Below are 27,023 nucleotides of genomic sequence, written 5' to 3' on the forward strand. Positions count from 1 at the left end.
GCGGAGCCGAGCCGTGCTGTCCTGTGCCGTGTCGGGGATGATGAGTGCGTGAGAGCCGTAAAGCAGCGTCTGGGGCCGGGAGCACCTGCCGCTTCCAGGTATAGTCTGCGGTGCGTCTGGTCTGTCCATCCATCCATCCTTCCGTCCATCTATCTGTCTGTACATCCATCTATATATCCATCTCTGTCTTCTTTGCCACCTCCGGCAGGACGGTCTCATTCCTCCTGGTGTTTAATCTCCTTCCTGGCTACCCAGTTCTGTATTGACAGAGCTACTTTTTGGGGGGTATCAGCATACTGGGGAAGACTTCAACCCTGCAGTGGTGATGCAGTGATTGGGTCCTTATCCCCTTCTCTATAGTAAGATAAAACAGGATCCTAAAACTGCATGATGTGATTTTTTTTCCCTGTGGCTCTAATCCTTGGAGAAGCTTTCCCTGCTTTTCTTTACACCCGGTAGTTCAACTGATTAGTGGGTTGGTTTTTTTGGGGTTTTTTTTTGAGTGGGAAGGATAAAAAAGCACTGATCTACCAGATTGTGTTTGTAGGGCTGAGTAAAATGGGGGTGTGGGCGGGATGTGTCTGTGTGTATGTGTGTCACTGGGCATCTGCCGAGTGTGAGTGTGATAAAACTTCAGCCTCCTGCGCTGTGTGGGGTAGCAGCAGTTCAGGGGTACGAGGCGAGTAAGGACTGTTAAATGACCCCAGATCAGTGTTAAATGACCCCAAATCAGTGTTAAATGACCCAAGGTCAGTGTGTCAGTCCGGACTGTAAGCTAAGGCAGCCCTAACAAGCAGTGCCTCCCAGTCTGCCCGTGTGTAAAGCTAAATACAACGCAGGGGGATGAGGAACTCTTCCAGAGGAGTTCTCCGGAACAGAGCGGAGGAGGGCTGCCTCCTCTCAAAGGGCAAGAATGGCCTGAAAAATCAAAAGAGCCGGGAACAAAGAGGTGCTCTGTACCTCGGGCAGCTATTTCTAAGGCAGGAATGTTGAGGGGGCTGCTTTCAGTGAGATTAGCGCCTTGGTGGGCTGAGATGTCATCTGTGCCATCTGTGACAAACTGGGACTTGGGCAGGCAGGACTGGGTCTCCAGGCTGTCTGTTTTGAAAGCTGAGAAGAGCTTTTTGAAGTACGGCTTCCTCAGGCTTATCTTAGGGCTTCCAAATGAGATGCCTTGGAGAGAGGCTGTTAATCAGCTGAAAATCAATGCTAAATATACTCAAGACAAGCAGCTAACTGATGAGCTGTACCGAGAGAGCTGAGACCAAGCTCTGATTTTGGATAAGCTGAGACCGAGCTCTGATTTTGGATAAGCAGTGGGGATATCACTCCTTTGAACAGCAGGACTGAAACGGGCCGCTGTAGGATTTGTTAAATCTTTGTAAAAGAGGAAAGAAATGACTGATTTAGCAGGGGTTAAGCTCACAGCTGTGCCACGCACTGAGTGAAAGGCTTTTTTTGTGTGGTGTGCTGAATCCCTGTTGGTTTGCATTCTTTGTGGTTTCTTTCTGCCGAGGTTTTGGGGGACAGCTCTGTGTGTTGGTGGCTGTGTGTGGGTTGTGTGGGTTATCCAAACATTCCTCGGGGAGTGCGGGGTCACCGTGCCTGCTCCCGGCCTGTGCGGTGAGTGCTGGCACACTGTGACAGGAGTGACAGGCACAGCTCAGCCCTGGAGCGTAATCAGTGAAGGAATATGGACTGGAAAAGCTGACAGTGTGGGGCTTTACTTTCCTAACTGGGTGGTTAAAAAGTGAGGTTTTCTTGGGGTGAAGACAGGAAGGACTGTGTGTGGATGATACTGCCAGTCTGTGCTGTACATCACTGTAAGGCTCTGCTGACATATCCCAAGGGCAGTTTGGGATAGATTGCCTGCATTTCAGGGGAGGAAGCACAATCTGTGATTGCACATACTTAAGGATTTTTTCCAAATGTTAGTAAACACACAGGTGTACTCTGCAAGCACTAACAAGCACCCTTTGCTTGGCACGGGTATGAGGGACTGAGCCACATCATCTAATAAACACTTTGATAGAAAATGAGCTTGTAAACAAAGCTTCCAGAGAGCATTTTGCAGCCACAGCAAGACAATACATTAATTTACAAACAGGAGGCAAAGACTCCAGCTGAAAGCTGTTGCTAATTTCTCCTCTGTTCTAGCTGCTGTAAGAAGTGGTATTAAAAAACTAAATTGCTACTGTGAGGAACCTGAAGGGGTGGCATTTAGTATGGCTGTATTTTTAAATAGGAAATGTGCAGGATCATGACAACAATCCAGCTCACTCTCCCTAGGCGGCTCCAGAATAGCACTGAATGACTCAGATCCATGCATTCTGGCTATTTTGGGTTCGATTCATCAAAATGCATCTTCTCCCCAGAATAAAATGTTGCCCAGCTCACCTGCCCCTCCCAGGGGGTGAGGTACTCTGCCTGCTTCTGGTCACACCTGGAAATAGGGCCAGAAATGCCAGGTAACACACCTGCAGAGAGGAGCCTGGGAGCTGTGAGACCTTCGGATTCGTGAGGAGTAAGACAGAGGATAAATAAGCTTGAGTCAGCCTGGGGAGTGGGGTATTCTGTGAGGTAATTGCTCTCATTGATACAAGGCCAGGTGCTTTCTGCATGAATGTAGCGTGCTGAACTGACTGTACTTGTCCATCAGGACTAGAGCTGATCCTCCCTTAAACATCCTGCTGGGGTTCAGACGCTGTTAGGCCACGTTTGTAATGATCTTTTCACAGCCCGGCGTGGTGTCCATTTGCTCAATATCATACCTACTGGGTGGTGACTTAATAGATGTAATTGTTGCAGGGCAAGGAGCGTTTGGCCATCGATTGCACAGCCCAGGGGTCCACCCTGAGTCGGGCACGGGAACTGCTGCTGGTCCCGAAGGCTGGCACCAACCAGGCTGCTGTGGGCCTGCCCTGACTGGGGAAGAACATCTTTGCAGTCATTTTGGCTATAAGATGCTTCTCTTTGATTTCCCAAGGAGTCAAGCAAGCTGATTGCAGACGGCTGTTTACAAGTCCTCTGTACCTCAGACCCTGCTCTGTTCTAGAAGCCTCTGGCTGATACCCAGCCCAGATATAAATGGGTGAGAGGCAAGTGTAGCTGGTGCAGATATGGAGCTGTACTTCCTCTCTTAGCTGACAAAGTGCAGCCATCCATTTTTATCTTCAGTCTAGATACTGGAAAGTATATTTTTGTTGTTGTTGTGGTGATAGTGGGGTGATCAGTTAGTACTTTGACTGAAGTATTTCTGTTGCAGAAACTGTGAATATACTGCTTTCAACCTGCTGTATATTGAAGTGTCAGTGAAAATTCTGTACTGCTCATGGAGACATAAGGACTCAGTGATCGGGGAAAAAAAATCTTATGAATTGTTTGCCCTAAAACCAGCATATTTTTCTGCATCATCTAAATGGCAGAGACATCTGGCAATGAGGTTTTAGGTAGAAAATGAAATTTAGTACTGTTATTTAACACTACAGCAGCTTGCTGTTGTAAATTATAACTTGGCTGCCTATTATGATTACAAAAGGGAAAGGTGTTTTCTTTAGAAGTGTACTGTATGTAGCACCAAAAGGCTAAGCATGAGTGTCTGCAAAGACTTTTTGGGATTCAGAAGTTATCTTGCTTTGATGAGGTTGAAGAAGGAACCATGTCAAGAGAGCATCATGCTTAAGGCTAGTACCATGCTCCTGGCAGTAATATAAGATACACCTTCTGTACACCTTTTGAAAAAAGATCTTAGTGCTTAACGAAAGGAAATAACCCCTTAGTTATCCCTCTTTGTACTGTCAAGCAGAGGAGTGCAGTAATGAGAAACTGACTAAAGCCACGTGAGGAGCTTGTAGCAGAGTCAGAAGCAGATCCAAACAAGCAGGTGCCAGGTCTAAGCACTGAAATAATGCCATAATAATTCTGTTTTCTGTGGATAGATATGGGAACAGCTCTTGATGAAGCTGGTTATCACTCTGAAATGGTCCAGAATGTGCTTAGCTACTGCCCATGCAGATAGAGAAAGTGGATCTTCTGGCTTGGATCACCTGGGGTAGGTTAGGATTACATCCCTGTCACATCCCAGGGTTCACATCCCTGCCACATGGAATGGATCACACTCCCCAAGGTCAGTGAAAGTCTAATACCACAGTGATTCTCTTCTGGTGGTAGTGTAGGGGAATCTGCCCCCATTTTTTGTTGAAAACGTCAAATTTCAGTTTTGTCAGCTTGAAGTATGCAGGAGGCACAAAGCCTGCTACAGAAATTATGCAGAGTGCAGAACTCTGTAGATACAGAGCTACAGGACTCCTTTCAGAGTTCTGATTCACTGGGGGGGTAGCATAGCATGGTGGCATCACAGGCCCCATCTGTCCACCCCACCCCACACCCCATTCCTGGACATCTCAGGCACCGTGAATCAGCTGCTGAATCACTGGTTTTACAGTGTGATGTTTTGGAATAAAGCATCACTGCTGTTCCCTTGCCTTCACACTACTGACCTCAGAGCTGCAGCAGCCCATCAGCTGAGTGAGGAGCAGCATCCCAGCTGCCCCTCTGCAGTGTGGGAGCCAGGCTGCTGAGCTCCTCCGGGCTCTGGAGCTCTTCTGCAGCCTGCTGGTGGATGGCAGCCCTGACAAACCAGTCTGCAGCTGGCTGAGCAGAGAGGTGAGGTTTTAGTGTTTTAAGGCTGTATTTTTTAGTGTTTTAAGCTGTAATATTTAAGAGCAAATGGCAAAACTGTTGTGTGCTTCACTGGGTCCAATAAGGGGAATGCTTTGCTTCTAAAATCTCCACCCTGCTTCAGTAAGGTAAAGAACTGGAAGGCTTTAGTAGCATTCTTGCTTTCAGTCCAGCTGTCAGCTCAGAAATTTTGGTAGAAAAGAATAGCTATATGTGTTGTCTGTATTTTAACATGGGAGGTGTTTCATTGAATCCTTTGGCTGGCCTGAGACTCTTGTGCATTTTTCCTTTTCATTCATTCTGTAAATCCCTCAAGTTTTAAAGAGTCGCTATGGAGCATGCAATGGACTGAACTTTTCTAGAATCTCATGTGCCTTCTGACATTTAATAACTGCTGTGCTAATTCATCATGTCACTTTATATTATATACTTATCCTGTTTAATCATGTTTTAAACTTCTCCTCTGAAACTGGGATTAGCAAAAAGATGTACAAGTTACAAAATTCCCACGCTTATATGGGGAAAGCCTTATTTTGCATTCAAATGGTAAAAGAACAGCATCCAGATGAAGAAATTACCTATGAAATTAAAAATAACTTAAAATGAACTTAAAAATATTAATCAGTCACTAATGGAGCATGCTTCATATCTTTTTAAATAATTGTGGTCTCTTCAGTTTCCTAACCTACAGACAGAAATCTCAGCAGCACTGTGGTCATGGTAAGGGACAAGTGCTTTAAGAAATTATATGTTATAGGTGTGGCATCCTTTTAGTGTCATGTGTTTCAAGGCTGTTGCTTTTGTGTGTCCAGCAACACGGACAAATTGTATCATGTGTTTTGTTTGGGAGGAACACATGTCCTGTCCTCACCCTGGACTGAGTAATTTTCCTGCAGCTGGGATTTGTGCCGTGATGCAGTCTGCCTGCATGTGCTCCTCTGGCACTGCAGCAATGCTGGCACAGCCACTTCCAGCATCATTAGACTCTCTCTCTCTTCCTGCCCCACTGAAGAAGAGGATGGGAAAGGATAGAAGGGGAGCTGAGTTGTGGGGCTTAAGCAGGGAACATGGATTTACAGCATATCAGCAACAAAGAGGAACTTGTTTGTTTCCTTCCCTTTTTTATGCTTGCAGATTTGGGGAAATTCAAGCCATTCTTAAATGCCCCAAAATGTTCCTAATGCTCCCAAGTAAACCCACAAATGTGTTCATGCCCATCACAACTCTGCTGTTCAGTATCCAAGGACTTTAATTTCGAGTCATTCAGGATTCACTTAATTACTGTGCCAGAGTTCTCATACGTGAGTGATCAGTCAGCAGTGCTGCATCTGACCTTCCCAAATCATCAGCAGGGTCTATTTATAGACCCAAGAAAAATGCACATTCAGGAGGAAAATGCCCCTACTTGAAATTCAGTTCCTGTTTTAATCTTTGCTTACTGGTGTTTTTCATTTTCCTTTGCAGCTTATTGTTGCCTGGGTGATTTTTGGAAAACTTTACAAAATTGTTCCTCCTCTGCTGTTTTAGTGAAAACCAAAGAGTGCTTTAAGGCTGAGTCAGGTTTCTTACATGCACCTCAGGTCTTTTCTTGCCCCACCAGCAACTGTGCAAGGTACATTTTCTATTGTTATGGCATTGTCCAGCATGGATAGTTTTGGTCTTCTTCCTCTGGGCTGGATTCCTAATGAGAGGTTCTTAATTTTGCTCTTGATTTCAGTCTGGAAAAAGCCAATACCACTCCCCTTTTCATGTCCTGTGTGAGTAAGAAAAAATATTCTGTATTCTGCCTCTTTAAAGATGCACTTTATAAGTAATTCTAAGAAGGAACTATAACTCAGGGTTGGTGCTGAAGTCACACTCTGAGAACTGTATGGCAAATTCATCACAAAGAGTGGAAGCAAGAAGGCTTGAGCTGGGACAGTTCTGTGATCTTAATTTCTGCAAGTGAGACACATGAAACACCCATCTGGGAGTTTTTCAGGTTTCTTATCTTCTCAGTAGCTTGAGCTGTAAAATTTCCCTTTACCTTTCAGTGCTAAAAAAACCAAAAAAGGCTTTGTGAGTGAAGCACACACACCAGGAAGAGCTGTGTGGAATGCCATGGGCGGCCCCTGGGTCAGGTGTGCTTTTGTTTTGGGCAGCCTGGGTGGATGCCCCAAGCACTGCAGAAGGATTCCAGCTGCTCCAGTCACCTTTATCCAGGGCCTGGCTCAGATAGCTCTGCACAAACACACATGGCATGGGGAACAAACAGGGAGAGTCAGAGACATGCACATGCCTGCATGGGTGTGATATCACTGGCATCAGTGGCTGGAGCACTGCAATGGAAGGTTCTTGGCTTTTCATGGAAGACAGGCTGGGGAGACAAGGAGGGGGTGTAAGTTTGGAGGAATATGGGGAAATTGTACAGGAGGTTAGGGATGAGGTTAAGAAAGCTAAGGACCAGTAAGGGCTTCTGTAGGCTTGTTGCTAACAAAAGAAAGAGCAGGGATAATGAGAGCCCTCTCTGGAGCTCGCCTCCTGCAGGGAGTCAGTCTTTTGTTTTGCCATACCTCAGTTTTATGATGGCATCCTTAATAACAATGGGGGATGGTAATCACCTGTTAAATGTGGTTAAGGGTTTCAGATTGTATGGGGAACAGCTCTGAGGGGTTGTAATTGGCTTTCTGCAGTTTGCATCTTTTAAGGGGAGGTGTGCCTTAGGAATGCTACATTCCTCTGCCTGAGGGATATAGTGTGGGAGAAAACTGTACCTGAAAATGTTTGGCAGTGGCTTTAAAGGCACTTTTTATGGCTACTACTGAACTTCTCAGTGGGTGCTTCTATGAAGGATACCAGCTGTCCCTATTACTGAGTTTGTTTTATGAATCTGATATGCAGCCTGAGCTCTTCAATATAAATTAAAACAAACCAATGCAACCTTTCACTGTTTATAGTAGAAAACAGATTTTTTTTTTTTTTTTTTGTTTAACATAAAGGTTTGGAAAAGCACTTGGCAGCCTTGGAAGCCACGTCTGATTCCTTTAGTTTTGCCAAACTGAAACTTGGCTCCAAGGAGATGGTGGGGGTTTGAGCACATCATCTTTGGCTCTCACTCCCTATTTGCAGTGCTGTTCTGGGAAGGTTGAGGCTTCTTTCTTGTCAGAGGCTACTCACAGGCAGAATATGGACCCCAGTGCCCAAGGTCTCATGTTCTCCATAATGATACTAAAGGCAGAAAAAAATGTTGTATTCCTCTTTCCACAGTGCAGAGTTTTTGTCTTCTCTCTGTCACAGGAGAGAGGAGAGCATTACTGGTAAAGCCAGGAAATTATTTCATTGCTCTTTCCTTCAAGTCAGATCTTTAATAAAATAGAAAACAAAACAAAGCAAAACAAAAAAATCCCACTCTTTTCATTCTTGGGAAAAAAATAGAGAGAAGAGATAAATGGCTTTCCATGTGATTGCTAGCCAAATGTTTCCAAAGCCCAGTTAAAAAGTTCCAGTTTTTAACTCTCAGAACATTTTTCATTGGAATAATATTTCTTGTCTTTTTTCCCAATTCCTGCTTGTCAGATCTTGCCCTGCTGTGCTTTGTCAACAATATTTTTAGGTTCCAAGACACTTCTGCTCTATATGCCACGGATTTGTGGACCATTATCTGCTCTGCAACCACATTTCAGTTTCACTCAAGCTATTCTGAAGGCAGGGTTCAGCTGAAGCTTTAGCTAAAGAAGCTTCTAATTAGAATTAAGCATGCTGCTTTGTGCCTCCACCTCCAAATAAAATACAGCAGAGGAGTCAAAGTCAGGATAATAAAGGAGTCATGCTGGAAAAGCACATGTGTTGTATGAACCACCCCGTTGACTATGCTATATTTATCTCTGTCACACTTTGCTATCAGCTCTTTTCATCACAGGGGGAACGTGTCCTGTGTGCTGCTCACTTCCAAGTGAAACCCAGATCTGACCACACAGACCATCACCACAACTTGGTGTCTCACTGAGGCAGGACTGAGCCCTCTCTGTCAAGCAGCTTCCAGAAACAGACAGCAAACAAGTGAGACAGTATGTGCCCTTTGGGAGAGACTTTTGAGAATTTTATTTCATGGTTACAAATTATTGGCCTGATGATTTTTTCTTTCCTGTTGATGAGGCCCTAGGAGACTGTGTCTTCCACCTGCCTGATTTGTGTTGAGAGGATTGCATGAAATCAAAACTAATTGCTGGCTAGTCTGGCTAAATCCCCTGCACGTTCCAGTCTCACCCTGAATCAGGCTGGTTTGGTTAGTATGAGATCTGGGTTGGAACAACTACTCACCCTGGTTTTTTACAAGTGCTAATATTGGTTTCAAGTTGTTTTGCAGATGCAGACTAGCCTTTCTCACTTCGCTGTGGAGTAATACCTTGGAGCCACAGTGCTGCAAATGTTTGGTGGATTGCAGTGTTTACACACTGTTCACTACCACTTGCATTTTGACTGAATAAACTGCGCTGCAGTAGCTGAAAAAAATCTGAATTTTGGTGCAAACAGGACATCTTTCAGTGTCAGTGGGCTGAAGAATATTTTGGAGTTGGTTCAAGTCTGTAGCTTTTCATGCAGGATATGAAAACCTAGGAAACACTGCAGAAGGTTCCTGTCAGCTCCTCAGTAAAGTTTTGTTCCTTAAACTGGGTTAGCCTTGCAAAGAACCTGAAGGACCAAGAGTCTTTGTGGATCAGGATGCTTTATTGCTGCACAGCATGGCCATGGTAGGCTTGCACTTCACCTGCCCAGTAACTTGAACTCCCTTGTACAGGAACCCAGTTAAGTTCAGCCCTGCACTTTACACTGTGGCATGTGGATTTACTTTGTTCTCCTCCCAGTTAGTCGGGCTGCATGGAATTGAAACGCTGGTTGAACAGCTGCATAGAGTGTCTGATGTCACTTTTCAGGCACTGAGACTTTTCAGTCTTTCCCATTTTGATGCAGATATCTTTTGGCACCTCTCAAGGTGGAATTAGCACAGGTCCTGTAGGCCAGGAGGCTCTCTCCACTGTCCTTCTCTGCCTTTGTTTTTGGCTTTCTTTTGCTGTTTATTTACTGAACCACTCAGGCTTGTGCTGGTTTGAATGTCTGCATTGTCTGGACACACTGCCAGCAGCAGCGAGTCTGTGTGGTGCTCCAGGTCGGAGCTAAGGAATCTGGCTAATAACTTAATAGCTTCTCATCTGCACCGAGCTCACTCTGAAAAGTGCTTTATTGCGGGCTGGGGAGCACACAGATGGCAGCACTCTATTTGTCTCCAGGCTGTCACATCACTAGTTGTTCTCAAAACGGGGTGCCTTCACAGGCTGGTGTTCACTGAGGCCTGTGGCTTTAAAGAGGCTTTTCCCGAATAGGATTTGATACAATGGGGAGAAAAGAAACAGCATCTGCTCTTACAATGATGGCTCAGAGGCATTAATGCTTTTCTCATGCACATGTCGACACATGAGCACAGCAGCCTGTGGATATTGTGTTCTCAGTTTGATCTCCCTTGCCTTGAAGTTGTGGGTAGGGTTGGAAACAGAGTGCCATCCATCCCCTTTTGCAGTTTGTCTGTCTCTCCCTGAATACCCATCAGCACCAGTAACTCTCGGGTTCTCTAGTTGGTCAGAGTGACCCCAAGATACGTTAGAAAGTCTCTTTTCCCAGCCCAGAGATCGAAGAAGGAGTCAGAATTCCTCAGTTCTCATTCTCAAGGTTGTTTATTGTTTCTTATCTATAAAATTCTTTCTCCTGGCCTGCCAAGGTCTGCTCAGCAAGACAGTCAGAGGCACTCTGCCTGCCCTGGGCAGTGTTACCTTTTTATACTAAAAACTACGTGTACAATATTTACAATTACTTTCCAATACCTATCACCTGTGTTAGACAGTGAGCTTCTACTCTAAACCAATCCAAAAGTGCCAACATCACCCAGAAGATGGAGGCCAAGAAGAAGAAGGAGAAAGGCTGGACACACCCAGATCCCTCCACCTTGCCCCCTGAACCCCCATTCTAAAAACCCCAAAAATATCTATTTTTCACCCTGTGATAAATTCACTATCATTCTACTTAAACTGTCGTGGCTTGTAATTCTTCATATAAAGGTTGGTAATTGTTTTTTCCAAGGGCTAAATCAAAAGCACAGGGGTCTTGGGCTCTGTGCCAAGGTCTCTGCGCCCCCTGGGCAGGGGCTCGAGCCCTCCAGGGCAGCCAGAGGAATTTCCTGGGTTCCCACAAGTAACTGCTGCAGTAGAGAAAACCAGCTTGTTTGGGGTTAAAACTGGGCACAAACTTAGCTTCCCATCGAGGCTATAAAATCTAAGTTCCTTAAACTGACAAGAATTGCTACTCCCAGAAAGCAGGGAAGGAGGGAGAAGGAAGGAGTTTATAACTCAACACTCAAGCAATCAGAGAGATTTTATCTTTTGGCCTTTTCAGATACTGCATTACCAGAAGAGCTCCTGAGTGGTCCTGGCCCCCTTGCTGCCTACCCACTCCTCTGAGTGACTAAACAGCCTGCAGCACTGACTGATCTTTTCCTTGGAAAGACATTTTGATATTTTGATTCCACAGGCACTGAGATGCAAACTGATGAGTAATTGCTTTATTTTTCCTAAAGCTGGGAAACACAAGGCTGGATATTTTCACATTTTCACAGAATCTGGGGAGAAGGTTTAACAAAACTCTGAATCTGGTCTCATCTTTTGTATCATTGGTGAACTTGGACAGCAGTGGTAAGCAACTATGCCCAGGCAAGTTTTTCCAAATTTCTGTAGAGCCACTCAGAGGGTAGGTGGAGGCAGATGCACTGAAGCATCAGGCTTTAGCCTGGGTCACGCCTGTCACAGTGTTACTGGGAAAACCAAGCACCAATTTGCCAGGGTGGAGTTGGGAAATGGGAGGATTGGGATTGCAGTTACATGGCTGTCGTGTTGCATAAAGAAGACTGTGTTCTCACATGACTTTTCCAGGGCTTCACTTCAGTCTCTCTCCTTCTGCACTGGCACTGGGACAGCCTGAGCCTGCTTCCCCTCTGAGTGCTGCTCTTAGGGAGCTGCTTTCAGGATTTGACCAAAGTGAATGTTATGTCACATCTCCAAAAGCTTTATACAAAGTCTGAGTTCCCAAAACCTGTTAGGATTTTTGTACCTCCTTCTAACTCTTAGCCTGAACATCTTATCTGTCATTTAATAAAGAAACAGCAAGATAGGAAAGAAGCACCTGGCAATTGTGACAGGCAGTGGTGAAAGCCTGTGTGGCCCTTTCCTGAGGGGCCTGCACAGGCTTGAAAACAGTGCAGTCTTTACTGTGTGCAAGTAACCCATGACGTGACACTGAGGTTTTTTTTCTAGTGCTGTATTATCTCTGGGAGTTAGAAAACCCCTTACATTGTACCTTCCCTGAATTATCCCTTATCTCTTTTGTGTGTCTCCCCAGGGCAAGATGCCACAGACACCTCCCTTTGCAGCCATGTTTGACAGCAGCAGCTACAACAGGAACCTGTATCAGTCAAAAGAGGACAACTGTGGAGGGCTCTATTACCATGACAACAATCTCCTGTCGGGGTCTCTGGAAGCTCTGATCCAGCACCTGGTACCCAACGTGGATTACTATCCTGATGTAAGTTAACTGTGTGGCCAGGCCTGATGTGTCTCCTGAAGGGAAACATGTGCTGCAAGAGCAGATTGTGTCCCATCCATGGCTGAGGAGGGGGTTCAGCTGGCTGACCAGCAGTGATAACAGGTGCCTTACCTGAGTACATCCTGCAATAACTCACCCAGCTTAGGAAGTCCAAAGCTTTATTACTCCCGTTGTATGGTGAGCAACTCGTGACTCATTTATAAAGCACACACCTAGACTGGCTTATGGCTGATGGACTGTGTGTACCATTAACCCCCAAAAATGCTGCCAGGCAAGCTCAGGAGGAAGGCATGACCACCATCGTGACAGAATGAAAGTATTTATTGCAAAACCGAGTGGTTTTAGTGCATATTTCCCATTGTTCATCTGAGGTCAATGTGTACTTGCAATGAGCAACCAAAATGTTGGACTAGTACCACACTATTTAGGATCAGCAGAGGCTGGATGTGACAACAGGAGGTTTGTCAGTTGGTAATTTTTGACCTGTGTGGGCACATCCATGCATTGAGACACTTTCTGTAATTCTTAGAAAAGAAAATAAAAAAGAATGGTATCAAAAGGTGGCAGGAGAGGGCAGCTGGGGATAACTGATGGATGATGAAACTGCAACTCTACTTGTAAACATAAGAGAAGACATAACTCTGCTTATATTGAGCTTCTGTTATTGTCAGAGTTCTGTTCATGTTTCCAAGACATGATCTTTTTTAACTTGGGTCAGAATTAACAGCAGCACATTACCTAAGCTACTGCTTAATGCTTAGTGTAAACTTCAGATATGTAGCAATTTAGACACTGGTTGGTCAAACAGGATTATTTATTCCTAGTTTCTAGAGCCAGAACGTTGTAGAGTCTTTGTAGAGTGGGTGCCATGGATACTTAACTACTGGCAAAGTGGAAAGTGGAATGGATATCCTGAATAGTCGTCTCACAATGAGTTCAAATCATGATACATCAAAAATCGAAGGAAAATAAGGAGCCTCCTCTTGTAACCTCAGAATCAGTTACTGATTTTTATTCTGTAAAAATAAGCTGTGTAGTTCCCTCTGCTTTCATCCAGGAGATAAAAGTTTACTGTAGAGCAGGAGAAGATGAGTTGAAATTTTGTTCCGAGTAATTTCAGATAATAAGCTTGCAATAAGGCTGTGTGCAATAGGAGAGCTAAACTACCTTTGCCCTGCCTTGTTTTGGTTTAATCTTGCATAACTTGGCTCCAGCACAAATTTATAATATTGGTTCTGGAGCAATGATAAGCGTTAAATTAAATTATTACCTCTGTAGTAATTGCTTTTGGCAGAGCCACATGTAGTTTTCTTCTGCAGATAGTAAAGTACAAAGAGCAGAGTTTTCAGGAAGGCATTTCAAGAAAATATAAAAAATGTTGGTAATTTATGCTTTTCTATGTCTTCCTCTTGCTCACAGAGGACGTACATCTTCACCTTCCTGCTCAGCTCCCGCCTCTTCATGCACCCGTACGAGCTCATGGCCAAGGTCTGCCAGCTGTGCACTGAGCAGCAGAGGCTCAGCGAGCCTGGCCTGGACAAGGTGAGGTCCCACACTCTCAGGGACTTCCCAGCTCCCTGCCCAAACTCTGCTATTCGAGAAGGTCCTCAGTGGGATAGAACAGACTGAAAACCTGACACAAGCACTTAGAATGTGACCCTTTATTCAGTGAGATTCTTGGGGAATTTCCATACTGCTCAGCCTGTCCTCCATGAGGGCTGCTGCTCCTGCTGCATTGCTTGTTTTACCAAGAGGATCTGTGAAATAGGGTCATGAACAGACCAAAATCTGCCCTCTGAAAGTCCAAGGCAGAGGTTTTGTTGACCCTTGTCCTTACTTCACTGAGAATCAAAAATCATTTTGTGGTCACTATGCCCAAGGCATCCTCTGACCACCACATCTCCTCACCAGCCCTTCTCTGTCTGTACACAGGTTTCTCCCTGTAAGGTGTAGTGCATGCATATGTCGTGGCACAACTGAAATTTGCCACTTTCCTTGTTGAGGGTTAGTCATAACTTACAGAAACACTAATCAATGCCTTGCACTGAGGCACTCCTGATAATGAGGGGAGTCATTTCCACGCACCTGAAGCCCAATTTCCAGGTCAGCTAAACCAATGAGAGTCTCTTCATTGGCTTCCATGGCCATTGGCTCTGGCATATAATCCAATGCTGAATGAAGTTAAGATTAAAATTTACCTGACATTCATGCCCTTATGCTCCACAGTATCCTGCAGACCAGAATTCTGTTTCCTTTGAGCTGGATATTTCCTGCATTGCTGTTACATGTAACATTCCTCACTACTGTTTCCGTATAGAACTGGACCCAGAAAATTGCACCAAAAATCCTGCAGTTGTTGACTGAGTGGACAGAGACTTTTCCTTATGATTTCCGAGATGAAAGAATGATGAGGAACTTAAAGGAGCTGGCACAAAGAATAGCCAGTGGGGATGAGGTAAGTTGTCTGCACACAAAGTTACCGGATAAAAAGGCATTCCTGTTACCGCTTTGATATTGCTGTTAATAACATGGTGTGGCTCTGGGTGCTTAGGAAAACTTATTACCAAGGTGCTGGTAGGGAAAAAGTTCTGTCTGGTACCTAAGCCTAGGATGAAACCACACAGAATAGGCAGATCTTCTCCAAAGCATGGGCAAGATTCTCTCCACCTCTAAGCCCATAACATAATCCCATTTTGTGCAGACAGGCACAACTTGGTGGATGTTAGTATTTGTCATTTTACTTGGAAGAAGCTAACTGGGACAGTACCTGAGCAATCCCTATTGATGTTGATCATTTCTTGAGTAAGGTGTGTTGGAATTGGGCCTTTGACCTGTAGGTCAATAGAAAAGTTAGAGCAGGTTTGGGGAGAAATTTCCAAAACAGGAATGGACCAGAAGGAATTGTCTCGAGCTTGAAGTATCAACTCAGAGGAAGTGTGTCCTATTCCTTCCTGTGTGGATGGAGCACACAAGGAAATCTTGAAATCCCACTTTTCAGATGGAAGTTCCACGTGGGTATTATGAAATATTTTGATGCTTAACTGATGCTTGTCTGTTAAGTACTGAAATAAACTCGGCCAAAAGCCAAGGGTTATATTTACTTAGTGGAAGGGAATTAAAAAGGTGTAGCTGGCATAATGCTGCAATTGCAAAAGACACTGGAGCGACATTTGGAAGAAGTATAAACACAAGTAGCAATTGCTAAATGGCATTGTGTTTCCAGTGTTCCTCAGGGACCAGTGTTCCTTATATAAGTTTTTAAGTAATGGTGTGGATGAGGCAGCAAACAGCACATTAACAGGCGTGGAGGTAAGCTGCACTCAGAGAAGCTGAGAGTGCTGCCAAAGGCCTGGAAGGGCCTTGAGTCTTGAGAGGCTGTACACAAGCATGGAAAAGAACAAACCTAAACTGAATTTGGAAGCTGAAATACATTTTGATGTTGTCAGAGTGGGGAGGGACAGAAGATGGGACAAGAGAGTGAGATGTGGTATGAAATACAAATGAAAAAGAGACATAATTTGATGTGCAAGCTGAAAGTTGCAAGGTAGTTCCAGGGAGCTCTGGGCTGGGAAGGGGCAAGAGGTGTTCCCTCACTTCAGGGGGGGCAGGTTGATTTGTTTCTAGATACTCTTCATAGCAAGGTAGGAAATTGAATTCAGTTCCAGGCAAAGTAGTTGCGATTAAGGGCTCACACCCACTTGAAAAGTACTCACTGGCACAAAGAGAAAGAGCTGCTTAGCCTGGAGGAAGTTGAGTTGGTGGATGGAAGAATGAAATGAGAAGAGGGAAGGGTTGTCTGCAATGAAGTTTCTGGCACTACAGACAGTTTAAACAGTGAAATTGTCTACTGAAGGGAAAGGCAGATGTACAAAGCTGCTAGAAACCGTGCAAAGGGAGCAATCTTACTCAGAGAACTATAAATCCTTACTGGCTGTAGCTTTGAGGGTTTTTTGACTTTGATGTTTCCTTTAAAAAGACAAAGTTAAAGCACTGCAGTAAATTGACTTGTTTTATTGTGAGCTGCTTGGAACAGTAAATGGCAACTTCCTTTACCTTGCCTTTCTACAGATCACTTGGATTTTTGTGAGTTGTTACCTTAAAGGATACAAAAGAAGAGTTTCCTATTCCTGCTCACTACAGTTCTACTTAGAGCTTTTTATTCCACTTCCTGAATTATTGTACTCCAGTTCTTTTAAGAGTTGGTAGTAAGAGTACAACCAAAGCCTCTCACCACACTCACATATCTCTCCTTTAAAACAACATATTTAGGGAAATCTTTGGAGAAAAGGACAAATTCATCAGAGTAAAGGAAATATTGCTGCCTTGGACTGATCATACTATAGTTTGCAGACAATAGTTTTTAGATGATCTTTTTTGAAGCCTCTTAGGTTTTGCTGTAATGGCTTTAGGATGGTATGTGGAATCTGGAAGAGTAACCCCCTTGGTTACACAGATCTATCTACTTAAGAGTTGAGTTCTGCTCCTACTTTAAATTGTCACTCCTGGTAACTTAAATCACTACATGGAAAGGCCTACAAAGGCAAAAGAAGAGAGAGATGCTTTTATTATCTTCTACTTTTCCTCAGATTCACTTCAAGTTTGAGCTCTGACTTTGGTGATCACTGGTCGTGATTTGCTGCAGAGAGAAGCAGGCCCTTTGTTTATCACTGAACGGCCACGTATATGTTTTTTTCTGTGGTCTTAAGCAGGAGAAGATGGAGTATTTTCATTTCTTGTATTTCCTCCTGTGGTGGTTGGTGCTTTTCAGGGAGTGAATTGAACACATCTTTTCTTTGAGCTGACTGGGTCAGTATTGAACCTGAGAGACCATCACTGCTTAAACCCTCGGCTGGATTCCTTTTGGTCTGATGAGATGCTGATATTACAAATTCATATAATAGAGCTTACCTTGACAAGAGACACGGGTATCAGCATCCATCTGCTGTGGTGTTGTGCAGACTTTAGTGCTGTATTCTCCCATTTTGGAAGTGCTTTCTGACAGTGTGGTGTTTAACAGATGTACAGGAAGAGCGTGCAGCAGCTCCTCCAGACCCTGCTCCGCAAGCTGGCCACCGTGACCCAGTACGAGGAGGTGCTGGCCAAAATCGATGCCTCCACATCCACAGATCGCCTCACACTCCTGAAAACCAAGCCCCAGTCCGTGCAGAGGGACATAATCACGGTCTGCAATGATCCCTATGTGTTAGCTCAGCAGCTGACACACATAGAGCTCGTGAGTTGTTACCCTCCCAGGGATGACTTCGTCCCTCCCCTCTTTTTGAAGTGCAGGTTAACAGGGGATATGACCTGGCTGCTTCTGTGCTTTGTTTAGGAGAGACTCAATTATATTGGACCAGAGGAATTTATCCAGGCGTTTGTGCAAAAGGATCCTTTGAATAATGACAAGGTAATGGGAGCAGATCTGGAGCAGCTCTGAAATGCATCATTTACCACCAGGTGCACCATGAGCTGGGAGTGAGGTCCAGCAATAAATGAGGACCATCAGAAAACAACCTTTAGTTAAATATTTTGTTAATGTTTTTTTTCTTTCTGGAGTACAACTCCTGAAGCTCAAGAACTCAGCCAACAAATGGACTTAAATGAACACATTTCCTGGGTTTTCTGACTTATGCTAAGGGAGAACTTAATCCTGTGAATGTTTTCCCCAGGCCATTTATGTGGCCTACAGCTGGAAGAAGCTGAATTTAACTTTGCCTTCTGCATTACTCATTTTCAACATCTGTTCTCCCTTTTTAGTAAACTGAACTCTTTGCAGCCAAGTAGCACATGGGGGAATTTGCAGGTAGAGCAAATAGACATAACAAAAAGACCACAGAGGGCTCTAGGTCTATGTGAGATGGAGGGAAAATATGCAGTGTTTTTAACCAGCCATGATGGAGTTGTCATCTCTTTGAATGCTGTTTTCAAAATGACTTAATTTCTTATGTTTTTCAAGATGACTTAACCTCTGTAAATAAACTGTGACAGAGTCAATCCATTAAAACTTGAATTATCCTTAAACTGACAAACATAATAGAATGATGCAAGTCTACAATTTGATGTTCAGTCAGATGGTCTCTGAAATTGTTTTTGCAGATAGAGATCACTGAAACTGCTGCCTGCCCCTTTTTAGGCAGCTCTGAGATGTGGTATGGGAATGATTCCAAGGTGATACAGCATAGCACTGCTCAGAAAAGGGATAATCCCATCAAAATGGTAGAGCTGATCTCCCAAACTTAGGATGCAGTATATCCATTTATCATCAACAGCCAAACATAATGTGCCTGACATCTGTTTTCCTGCTGCACTTGCAGAGGGCCTAATGTTTTACCTACTCTATCAGAGGGACAGAAGTAAGGACTGTAACAGTGTGTGTATTCAAGGGAGCTTTATGCAGATATTTATCCCTGATTGTTTGCATAAGTCTGTCTTAGCTCCTTAAAGAATCCCAGTAGGACTTAAAGCATTCCACATGCCTGCTGGAGTGTTTTACTGGGCCAGCAGCTCAGGAGGAAGTTACACATGCTTGAATACTACCACTGCTGCTTTCCCTCTAAGGTTTTTTTATCACTTTGGGTAATTTGAGTTATTCCTGGTTACTTGACAGTGCTTGGGAATGGCAAGGCAGAAAGCCAAAAGATATCCCAGGGAAAAGATGGAAATGGTGCTGAAAGTTGCTGTTTTATTTCTGTCTGTAGAGCTGCTATGGGGAGCGAAAGAGGACTCGGAATCTTGAAGCCTATGTGGAGTGGTTTAACAGGCTCAGTTACTTGGTTGCAACAGAAATCTGCATGGTGAGCAAGGACTCTTTGTGCTGAAAGGTTTTGTTTAGTTATCAAAAAGTCTGAAGCCTTTTCTAGTTTGGTGCCTTCAGGACTTTCCATTCTCTTGGTTCTGTAATTGTTGACATTTGGATGCAGTCAGAGCATGTCTGAGGAGGAAATTAGTGCAGTGTTTTTAGCATTATACTGGTGCCTCAGCCTTGTTGGTGTGACAGTGATGATTTATTCTGGGTTAGCCCTTCTTGGTACATGAGCGTGTCTGGCCTGCTGTTCTCCCCTCTGGAAGGCCCTTGTGAATTGAGGCACATTCTCTCCTCTGGCTGACCCTCTGCTCTGCTCTGCTGCTCTTCATATCCTTCTTCTTGGCAGAGCCTCTTTGCCTGTCCTTGCTCTCTGCCTGCCCAGGGTCTGGTTTGTCCTTGCTGTCCTGAATGCTTTTGAACACAATAGTGTAACTGCTTCTACACGTAAAGGATAGTGTGAAACTGTGCTACATATGGAAAAGACTTATAACAGGGGTCTTATTTCTCTGGGGATGTGTCTGAGTGCTGTTTCCTGCTGAGCATAACCCTAAAAATGCATCTTTTGCAGCCTGTGAAGAAGAAGCACAGAGCAAGAGTGATAGAATATTTCATCGATGTGGCACGGGAATGTTTCAACATTGGCAACTTCAACTCCTTAATGGCTATTATTTGTAAGTATGTGTACTCAGATATTATTTTATCCCTGTTTAAATCTGAATAAAGTGCTTCACACAGCAAGCTTGGTCAGCAGCATGAAGTTGCTCAACACTGTTGTAGTGCTATGTGTGTAGTATAAAGTTGGTGTAAACCAAAGTTTTCTTTGCAACTCTTCAGAGACCTCAATCCCCACTTTTTTAAACCAACTTCAGTGCTAGATTGGAATAGTTACTTTCCCTGTGATATGGAGAATTGAAACGTCTTCCATCATTTCTGTCACATCCTAGTGGTTTGAAATCCACACCTCTTTATATCTGGTAGGAAAATACTGGGAATATTTTTTTTCATTTGAAACGTGAAAACTTCATAGTTGGGTGTAGTTTTCAATGAATTGTGTAAGAGATGGTGTTCAGAACACTCATTTGAACTTCCTGTTGTATGTACGTGTTTTATCCACATTAAATAATGTCATAGCATTTTTTTAGAGCTTTCATTCTGTAAGAGATGAAGATTTTGTTTCCAAGGTTATTTTGGAATTTAAAGAAAATAGTGACTGATTTCTTGAGTAGCTTCATTGAAAATACTTTTTATGGGTAATAAATTCTTTGCTTTATAAATACTTACTGGTCCAAGCTACCTAGAAGATTTTTCTTTCTTTTAAATACTCCAACAATCTCTTTCTTTTATATCAAGCTGGCATGAACATGAGTCCCGTGTCTCGATTAAAGAAAACCTGGGCAAAAGTGAAGACAGCCAAATTTGATATTCTTGAGGTAAGTTTGGCTAATATTTGGACAGGAGGCTGTTTATACCATGTTACTTTAAACTGCTCAAAAATGTGAGTTTGGCTTCATTATGACATTTAATTTCGTTTATTTGTGCTCTTAATGGATATTGTCCAGCTGACCTTTGTCAAAGTCATGCAGTTGCAGCACTATATGAGTTTGTGATTTATCCAAGAGAATGTGTTGGATCCCTTGTTGTGCTGAATAGACATTTTTAAAATAAAAAATGATCAGATGAACAGACAGAGCGATACCACAGTCCTCTACAAAGCTGCATTTGTGGGGCTGTTCAGAAGACCTTTTCCTATTTAAGAGTTGCTCAGTTGAAAAAGGGTTGTGTGTACCTCATTATTTGCATCTTTTCATGCCTTGCAGCATCAGATGGACCCTTCCAGCAATTTTTACAATTACCGAACTGCTCTGCGTGGAGCGACCCAGAGGTCCCTGACAGCTCACAGCAACAGGGAGAAGGTGTGTTTGCAAATGAATTGGCAGTGGGCAAAAGGGAAATGTGCTTGTTAAGTTGTGTGGTAAACCTTTATCCTGGAATTCTCATTCGCAGCAACTCTACCCCTGGTTGGCTTATAAAAAGCTGCCAGATCAGTTTGGTGCTGGCTGAAAGTCCAAACATTAAATGATCACTTTGATTATTTCAGTGAAATAAGTACTTTGCCTCAGATCATTTCTGTTTGACAGACACATGTATCTCACAAACCCATACCACAAACAGAAAGGCTAAGGGCTGACATGAGGTTGCTAGTAATTTGTTTTTAAAGCTGCTGCTTGTGCTAAACTTCCAGTAATTCATGGCTTAAGGTGGAAAGGCTTTAAAACTTACTCATAAAAGGTGTTCCAAACCTCAAATTTAGACAGAGCTGTGGCTTTTTTTTTTTTGTATATAGTCTTTAGATGCAGAATCTCAGTGGTAGTTCATGTGGAAGGGAATCAAACAGCTTCCCAGCTGCTCCCCACTTGGAAGCAGTTGCTCATCAACTCCTTATGATATTAGGACTTCATGCTGTGTTGAATAAACATGATCTTGGAGTTCATGGAATAAGCTACCAGGCAGATGAAGCAAATCCACGTGCAGTCTGCTGATCTATACTGTTGTTATACATGGAATGTCTTTCTGAGTCCTCAGGATCTGTTCACATATCATTCAAAGTACCAGAAGTCTAAATATAAGAGGCTTACTTCTTTTCAAAGAAAAGTCAGTTTTAAGACTTCAAAAAAAAAAAAAGATATTGAAATACGGCACAGTGAAGTGTTCTGTGGAAATAATAAGTGGTATTTGTTTTATCCCCAGTTGTAACAAGGATGTGTAGCTGTGAAAACTTCCATAGGATAAAAATTAAAATAGAACCATTTTAAGAAAGTAAAATTCTCCAGCATTATCCAAAGAAAATTCTTTGTTCCATTGGCAGGAAATGCCTCATTTTAAGCCAATCAGTACCAAGGCTCCATGACTTGCATGAGTTCAGGGAATTGTAGCTCAAACCATTTGTGCTGCTACCCCAATATTCCCTACCATGCTTCAATGGACATCTCCCCTCATTTACCAAGTCAGTCCTGTCAAGAGGAAAGCTACACTATGAGATACTCTGCAGGAATTATTTGTAAGAAGTAGGTGCCTCTGACCGTTTATGTTCTGGAATCTGCAAGGAAGAAGAAAAAAATGAAAACAAGAAGGACATCACATAGAAATGGAGAGCTTTGTGGAGAGGCTTGTATTTTAAAATGTAGTGAATGCACAGCTTTTGTGTAAAGATGTAGAATCATTTTTCTCTGTAGACCATTGTGTTTTGATACAGGACCAGACTGACAATAATGCTGCTCTCTCCCTAGATCGTGATACCTTTCTTCAGCCTCTTGGTCAAAGATATTTACTTCCTCAACGAGGGTTGTGCCAATCGCCTTCCCAATGGCCACGTCAATTTTGAGGTAAGGGGAGCACCGAGTGGGGTTTTAGTGCAGGGTCATCCCGTTTAACAGAAAACTGAAACAGATCCCTGTCCAATTTCCACTGGGTTCTGGGAAAGCAAACATAGACTGGAATTTGAGTGTATCTGTTACTTTTCAAGGGAGCTGGGAGGTAGTCAGGAAAAAGGAGTTTTATTGAAGATGGAATGTTAATAGAAACTTTCAATATTCCCAGTTTTTTTAGTGGGGGGAAGAAAAGTCAGAACTTCTTCCCTGTGCTCAAATTTGTCTCAACATTTCAATTCACAGGTTTGTTTTAGTTAACGGCAAAATGTTCAAATATGGTATTTTCAGGGTCCCCTGTCGAAGGAGGAAATTATTGAATCTGACTCCATGTTCTTAGAAGGCTAATTTGTTATTTTATGATATGATATTATATTAAAAATACTGTACTAAACTATATTAAAGAATAGAGAAAGGATACTTACAGAAGGCTGAAAGATAATAAGGAAAACTCATGACTCCTTCCAGAGTCCAACACAGCCTGACTGTGATTGGTCATTAAGTCAAAACAATTCATGTGAAACCAATCAAACAACCACCTGTTGGTAAACAATCTCCAAACACATTCCAAAGCAGCAAAACACAAGAAAAGCAAATCAGGTAATTATTGTTTTCATTTTTCTTTGAGGCTTCTCAGCTTCCCAGGAGAAGACTCCTGGGTGAAGAGATTTTTCCAGAAAATAGGACTGTGACATTCAAATTAGTATTTTAGGGCTTTATCTTTTAATTCCTCACATAAAAAGCAAGTTCCTCCTTTAACAAGATATATACACAGCATTTTCATGCATGTGAGTCCCAGATTGTCTCTGCAGAAATATGTGATAGAGCATCAGCAAGGGAGTTTTGACTCTCTTGTCTTCCAGTAGTTTCTCTGCCTCTGATTTCATACTTGTTATCTGACACAGGGTGAGTTACCCAATGATTTGTTTCCTGGTACTTTCAGTTTTCAGGAAGCCTGGGTCATCCACACAAAAGTACAGTACATTTCAGTTGTAGTCATAGGCCTGAGTTAGCCTAAAAGTTCTAAAACTAGGCTGTGCAATGCCCTTTTGCTCAAGGAATCCACCTGCACTTGTGTTATGTTAACTTTAATTGAAAGAGCTTATCAAATAATGGCATCAGCATGCTACATGGGGAGTGTTTATTTTTAGCATACATTTCCAGCAAGAAAATAGAGCATTCATATTTACTAAGTGACAGGAAACATCTGGATTTTGAAATGTCAGTATTAAGCATCTGATGTGAAAATCTATGTATTTAATTGCAAAACAAAAAGCATAAGCATCAATGACATTAAAATTTGGGCATAAGGAGTGTTACCAGCTCCTTGAAAGAAAAAATTGAGTGTACTTCATCTACTGTATTTGTATTCACAACAGCAATTTTAACAAGGTGAAGGAGTGGGAAGTTACCATAGATTGAAACAGGAATACAAAAGTTAGAAACTGAGTTGTTGAGTCAGATCATGTTTAAGTCTGTCTTAAAAGCCAAGGACAATTGAAGCCTTGGTCTCCAAACCAAGATCTCTCCTTCTTATTAAAAAAATATTCAGGGTAAGCAGTGCTGTTCAATGTATAGCAACATCTTCTGCTTTGTCTTCTGACAGAAATTTTGGGAACTGGCAAAACAAGTCAGTGAATTTATGACATGGAAGCAAGTGGAGTGTCCTTTTGAAAGGGATTGGAAGATTCTGCAGTACTTGCTCTCTGTCCCAGTCTTCAGTGATGATGGTAAGGAGCTCTGGGCTTCTGCAGGGGTGGTGTCACTGGCTACTGCTTAAACTCATTCTGTGTTAATTTGTGGCTTCCTCACAGTAAGGAAAAACTGTCCTGAGGACATCTCTGTCTGGCAAGTGAAAAATGTTCCTCCCTTACAAATGACAGAGAAGATAAGATTTTTCTTTTATGTGCGTATAGTCTGTGAGGGTCAACATTGGTTCTGAAATAGAATGAAGTAATGTGATGTGGTCCCTGTAAATGTCACATGAAATGTATTTATGTGGACTTTCAGGATACTTTGCACTGAAGGGTGCTGCTTAAGAAAGAAAACAGGGACTTCACTGGCTGCTTACAAAGCACCATGTCCCTGGGCTCAGTTTATTTTCTCTTGAGTGCTTTCTTCTCCTCATGCTTTTGAGTTTCCACTGGTTGGTTTTTCCCCCCTCAGGGCTGTCTTTGTTCTCATGCACAGTTTGTTAGCATTGCCTGGGTGCAATTATAAGCAATGCTATACTTCTTAATGGGAAGCCCTAAACTGAGGGATGGATAATACATGCCTGCTTCATTTAACTCAGGCTGCTTTGCAGGGAGAGCAAATTTTAAAATGCCAGTAGGCCTAACATAATGTATTTGCTTCTGATTGCAGCACTTTACTTGGCTTCCTATGAAAGTGAAGGTCCTGAGAACCACATTGAAAAGGACAGATGGAAGACACTAAGGTTTGTGTCAGAGGTTACCCAGATCAATAAATAAACAGAATAGGATACAGAGCAAGCATCAAGCAGTTAAAACCAAATGGAGTGTTACATGTTTCAACAGATGGGGTGCAGCATGGTTGTAAATCCCCCCACCCCAGTCTCTTGACTCTTCGTAAAAATAGAACAATCATTCTTTATATTAAACCCTCTCAGTCCTTCTTTCCCTTAGGAAAGGGAATTAGATAAGTAATTTTGTATTTTAATTCTTTGTGTTATTCAGTGAAGAAAGAAAGTGCTTTCTGAACTCCAAGAAATCCCCACTTCATCACAAGTACTATACAGAGCACTCTGGATGCCACACAGATGTTTTCATAGCTTCTGCATCCCTTTCTGCACCAGCCTTTCAGACAGGGCTGAGATTTGCCCAAAGGTCACTCTGGGGCAAATGCATTAATGAAACCAGCTAACAATTTAGAGCTCAGGCTGGGGAAAAATGTTCAGCAAAGTCATATTTTTGGCTTTTCTTCTACTGCTATTAGAATGCAGCCTCAGCAGCTCTTTGATTTTACTAATTGTGGCAGGATATGTGAACCATTGAGGCTGGGGATGTAACAATTCCATCTGATTGATGCCACTAATTTTGAGGAGGAGACAAGAAGAGAGTTACATCAGGGCACAGACATTCCATGTTACACAGGGTGACAAGACTTGTAACAGCTGGAATCTCAGTTTCACAGCTTCCTTATCACAGTCACTCTGTCTGAGAAGATTTACATGGTTCTATGGTTGCCTTTACCCATTTGCATTTCCCTCTGCCTTTCAGGTCAGCGCTTCTGGGCAGAGTCTAGAGCACACCCTGTCTGCTGTTGCTGTGTTACACGGATTGCCAAGGGCCATGGCTTGGTTTACTTTTCTGTGCACTGAGTGGCACTCAGAATGATGAAAGATGTGCAGTCAGTTGCAATATTGTGGCAGCAAAGATGAAAGAAGTTAATTCAAGAACAAACAGGCGTCTTCTCCCATCTGACAGATGAGATAAAATCACAGCCCACTCATCTGGGATTCAGGCTGTAGTATTGATTGAGAATCCTTTGAAGATCTCAGATGCTGCCTATGAATCATTTCACACCTGGATGGAATATTCTTTCCTTTCCTTTTGCTGCAGCTTGCTGCTGCAAGGACTCTGCAGAGCTGCTAGAAGGACTCACAGGAGGCTACAGAGGGGAAATGTTCACTGTTCCTTTCAGTGAAACCCAAGTCTACATTGAAGAGCTCTCATTCCTAATAAGCTGAATATATCCCAGAAGTTTGGGATTGCTAAGAAGGGAAAGGACTGGACACAAGAATTGGCTGCTGAGGAGAATTTCTCCCTACCACTGTAGTGGTGGCTGGGTTTTTTGTCTTTTTTCAATGTGTTTTTGAGTTGGCTGCTGGCAGGCAAACTCATTATTATTTTAAGTTATTTAAAAAAATATAAAGTAATAAAAATCTAAGCTGTGGTAGAAAATGCACCTGCTATAAAAGGCTAGTAGCTATGTAGCTCTACAGCTTCTAGGGAGGCTTTTTCTTTTGTTCACTTCTTTACAGCTAACCACTACATGCTACAGACACACTTATTTTTACTGTGAGGTTTTCTTACTCTTGATTTTCCATACTTGACCTTCTTCTTTTATTAGGTTGAACAAGCTGACTTTTCTAGAATAGTCATTGAGAAACTGGCATAAAAACTGTTGAAATGTGAGAAATGTATGTTTTTATTAAGTAATTTTTATAACTGCCTTTTTTTTGAAAGGGTAACAGTGGAGAACACAATCCACTTTGAAACAGCAAGATACTGAAAAGAAAAAAAAAGTCTTCTCCACTCCAGCTATGAACAAAACAGTCTTCCTGTGTGTTTGCTTTAGGGATTATGTTTATGACTGTGAAGTAGTTCACTGTGTTACACACCTAATGAGTTTTTACTAGCTCTGAATACTTAGTCACTCTATCTATCCTAGGAGGAACCTGATTGAAAAAGAAATACAAAACTAAGCTGTAGCTGTAGATCACCCTGGATGCAAAAATCAATAAG

At 42.8% G+C, this 27,023-nt stretch overlaps 1 protein-coding gene across 1 annotated transcript; it reads left to right on the forward strand.

Moving 5' to 3' along the window:
- On the forward strand, nt 1-27,023 carry RASGEF1B (RasGEF domain family member 1B). The gene is made up of 14 exons (XM_058803367.1): nt 1-98; nt 12,103-12,285; nt 13,726-13,848; nt 14,624-14,761; nt 17,324-17,539; nt 17,639-17,713; nt 19,005-19,100; nt 19,680-19,782; nt 20,462-20,541; nt 20,929-21,024; nt 22,399-22,494; nt 24,143-24,266; nt 24,901-24,973; nt 25,776-27,023. Exons 2-14 carry the CDS (start codon nt 12,109-12,111, stop codon nt 25,798-25,800), a joined length of 1,422 nt encoding a protein of 473 aa, XP_058659350.1. The 5' UTR covers nt 1-98; nt 12,103-12,108; the 3' UTR covers nt 25,801-27,023.

Source organism: Ammospiza caudacuta, chromosome 4 (genome assembly GCF_027887145.1).
Source record: "Ammospiza caudacuta isolate bAmmCau1 chromosome 4, bAmmCau1.pri, whole genome shotgun sequence".
In the NCBI taxonomy this organism is placed as follows: domain Eukaryota; kingdom Metazoa; phylum Chordata; class Aves; order Passeriformes; family Passerellidae; genus Ammospiza; species Ammospiza caudacuta.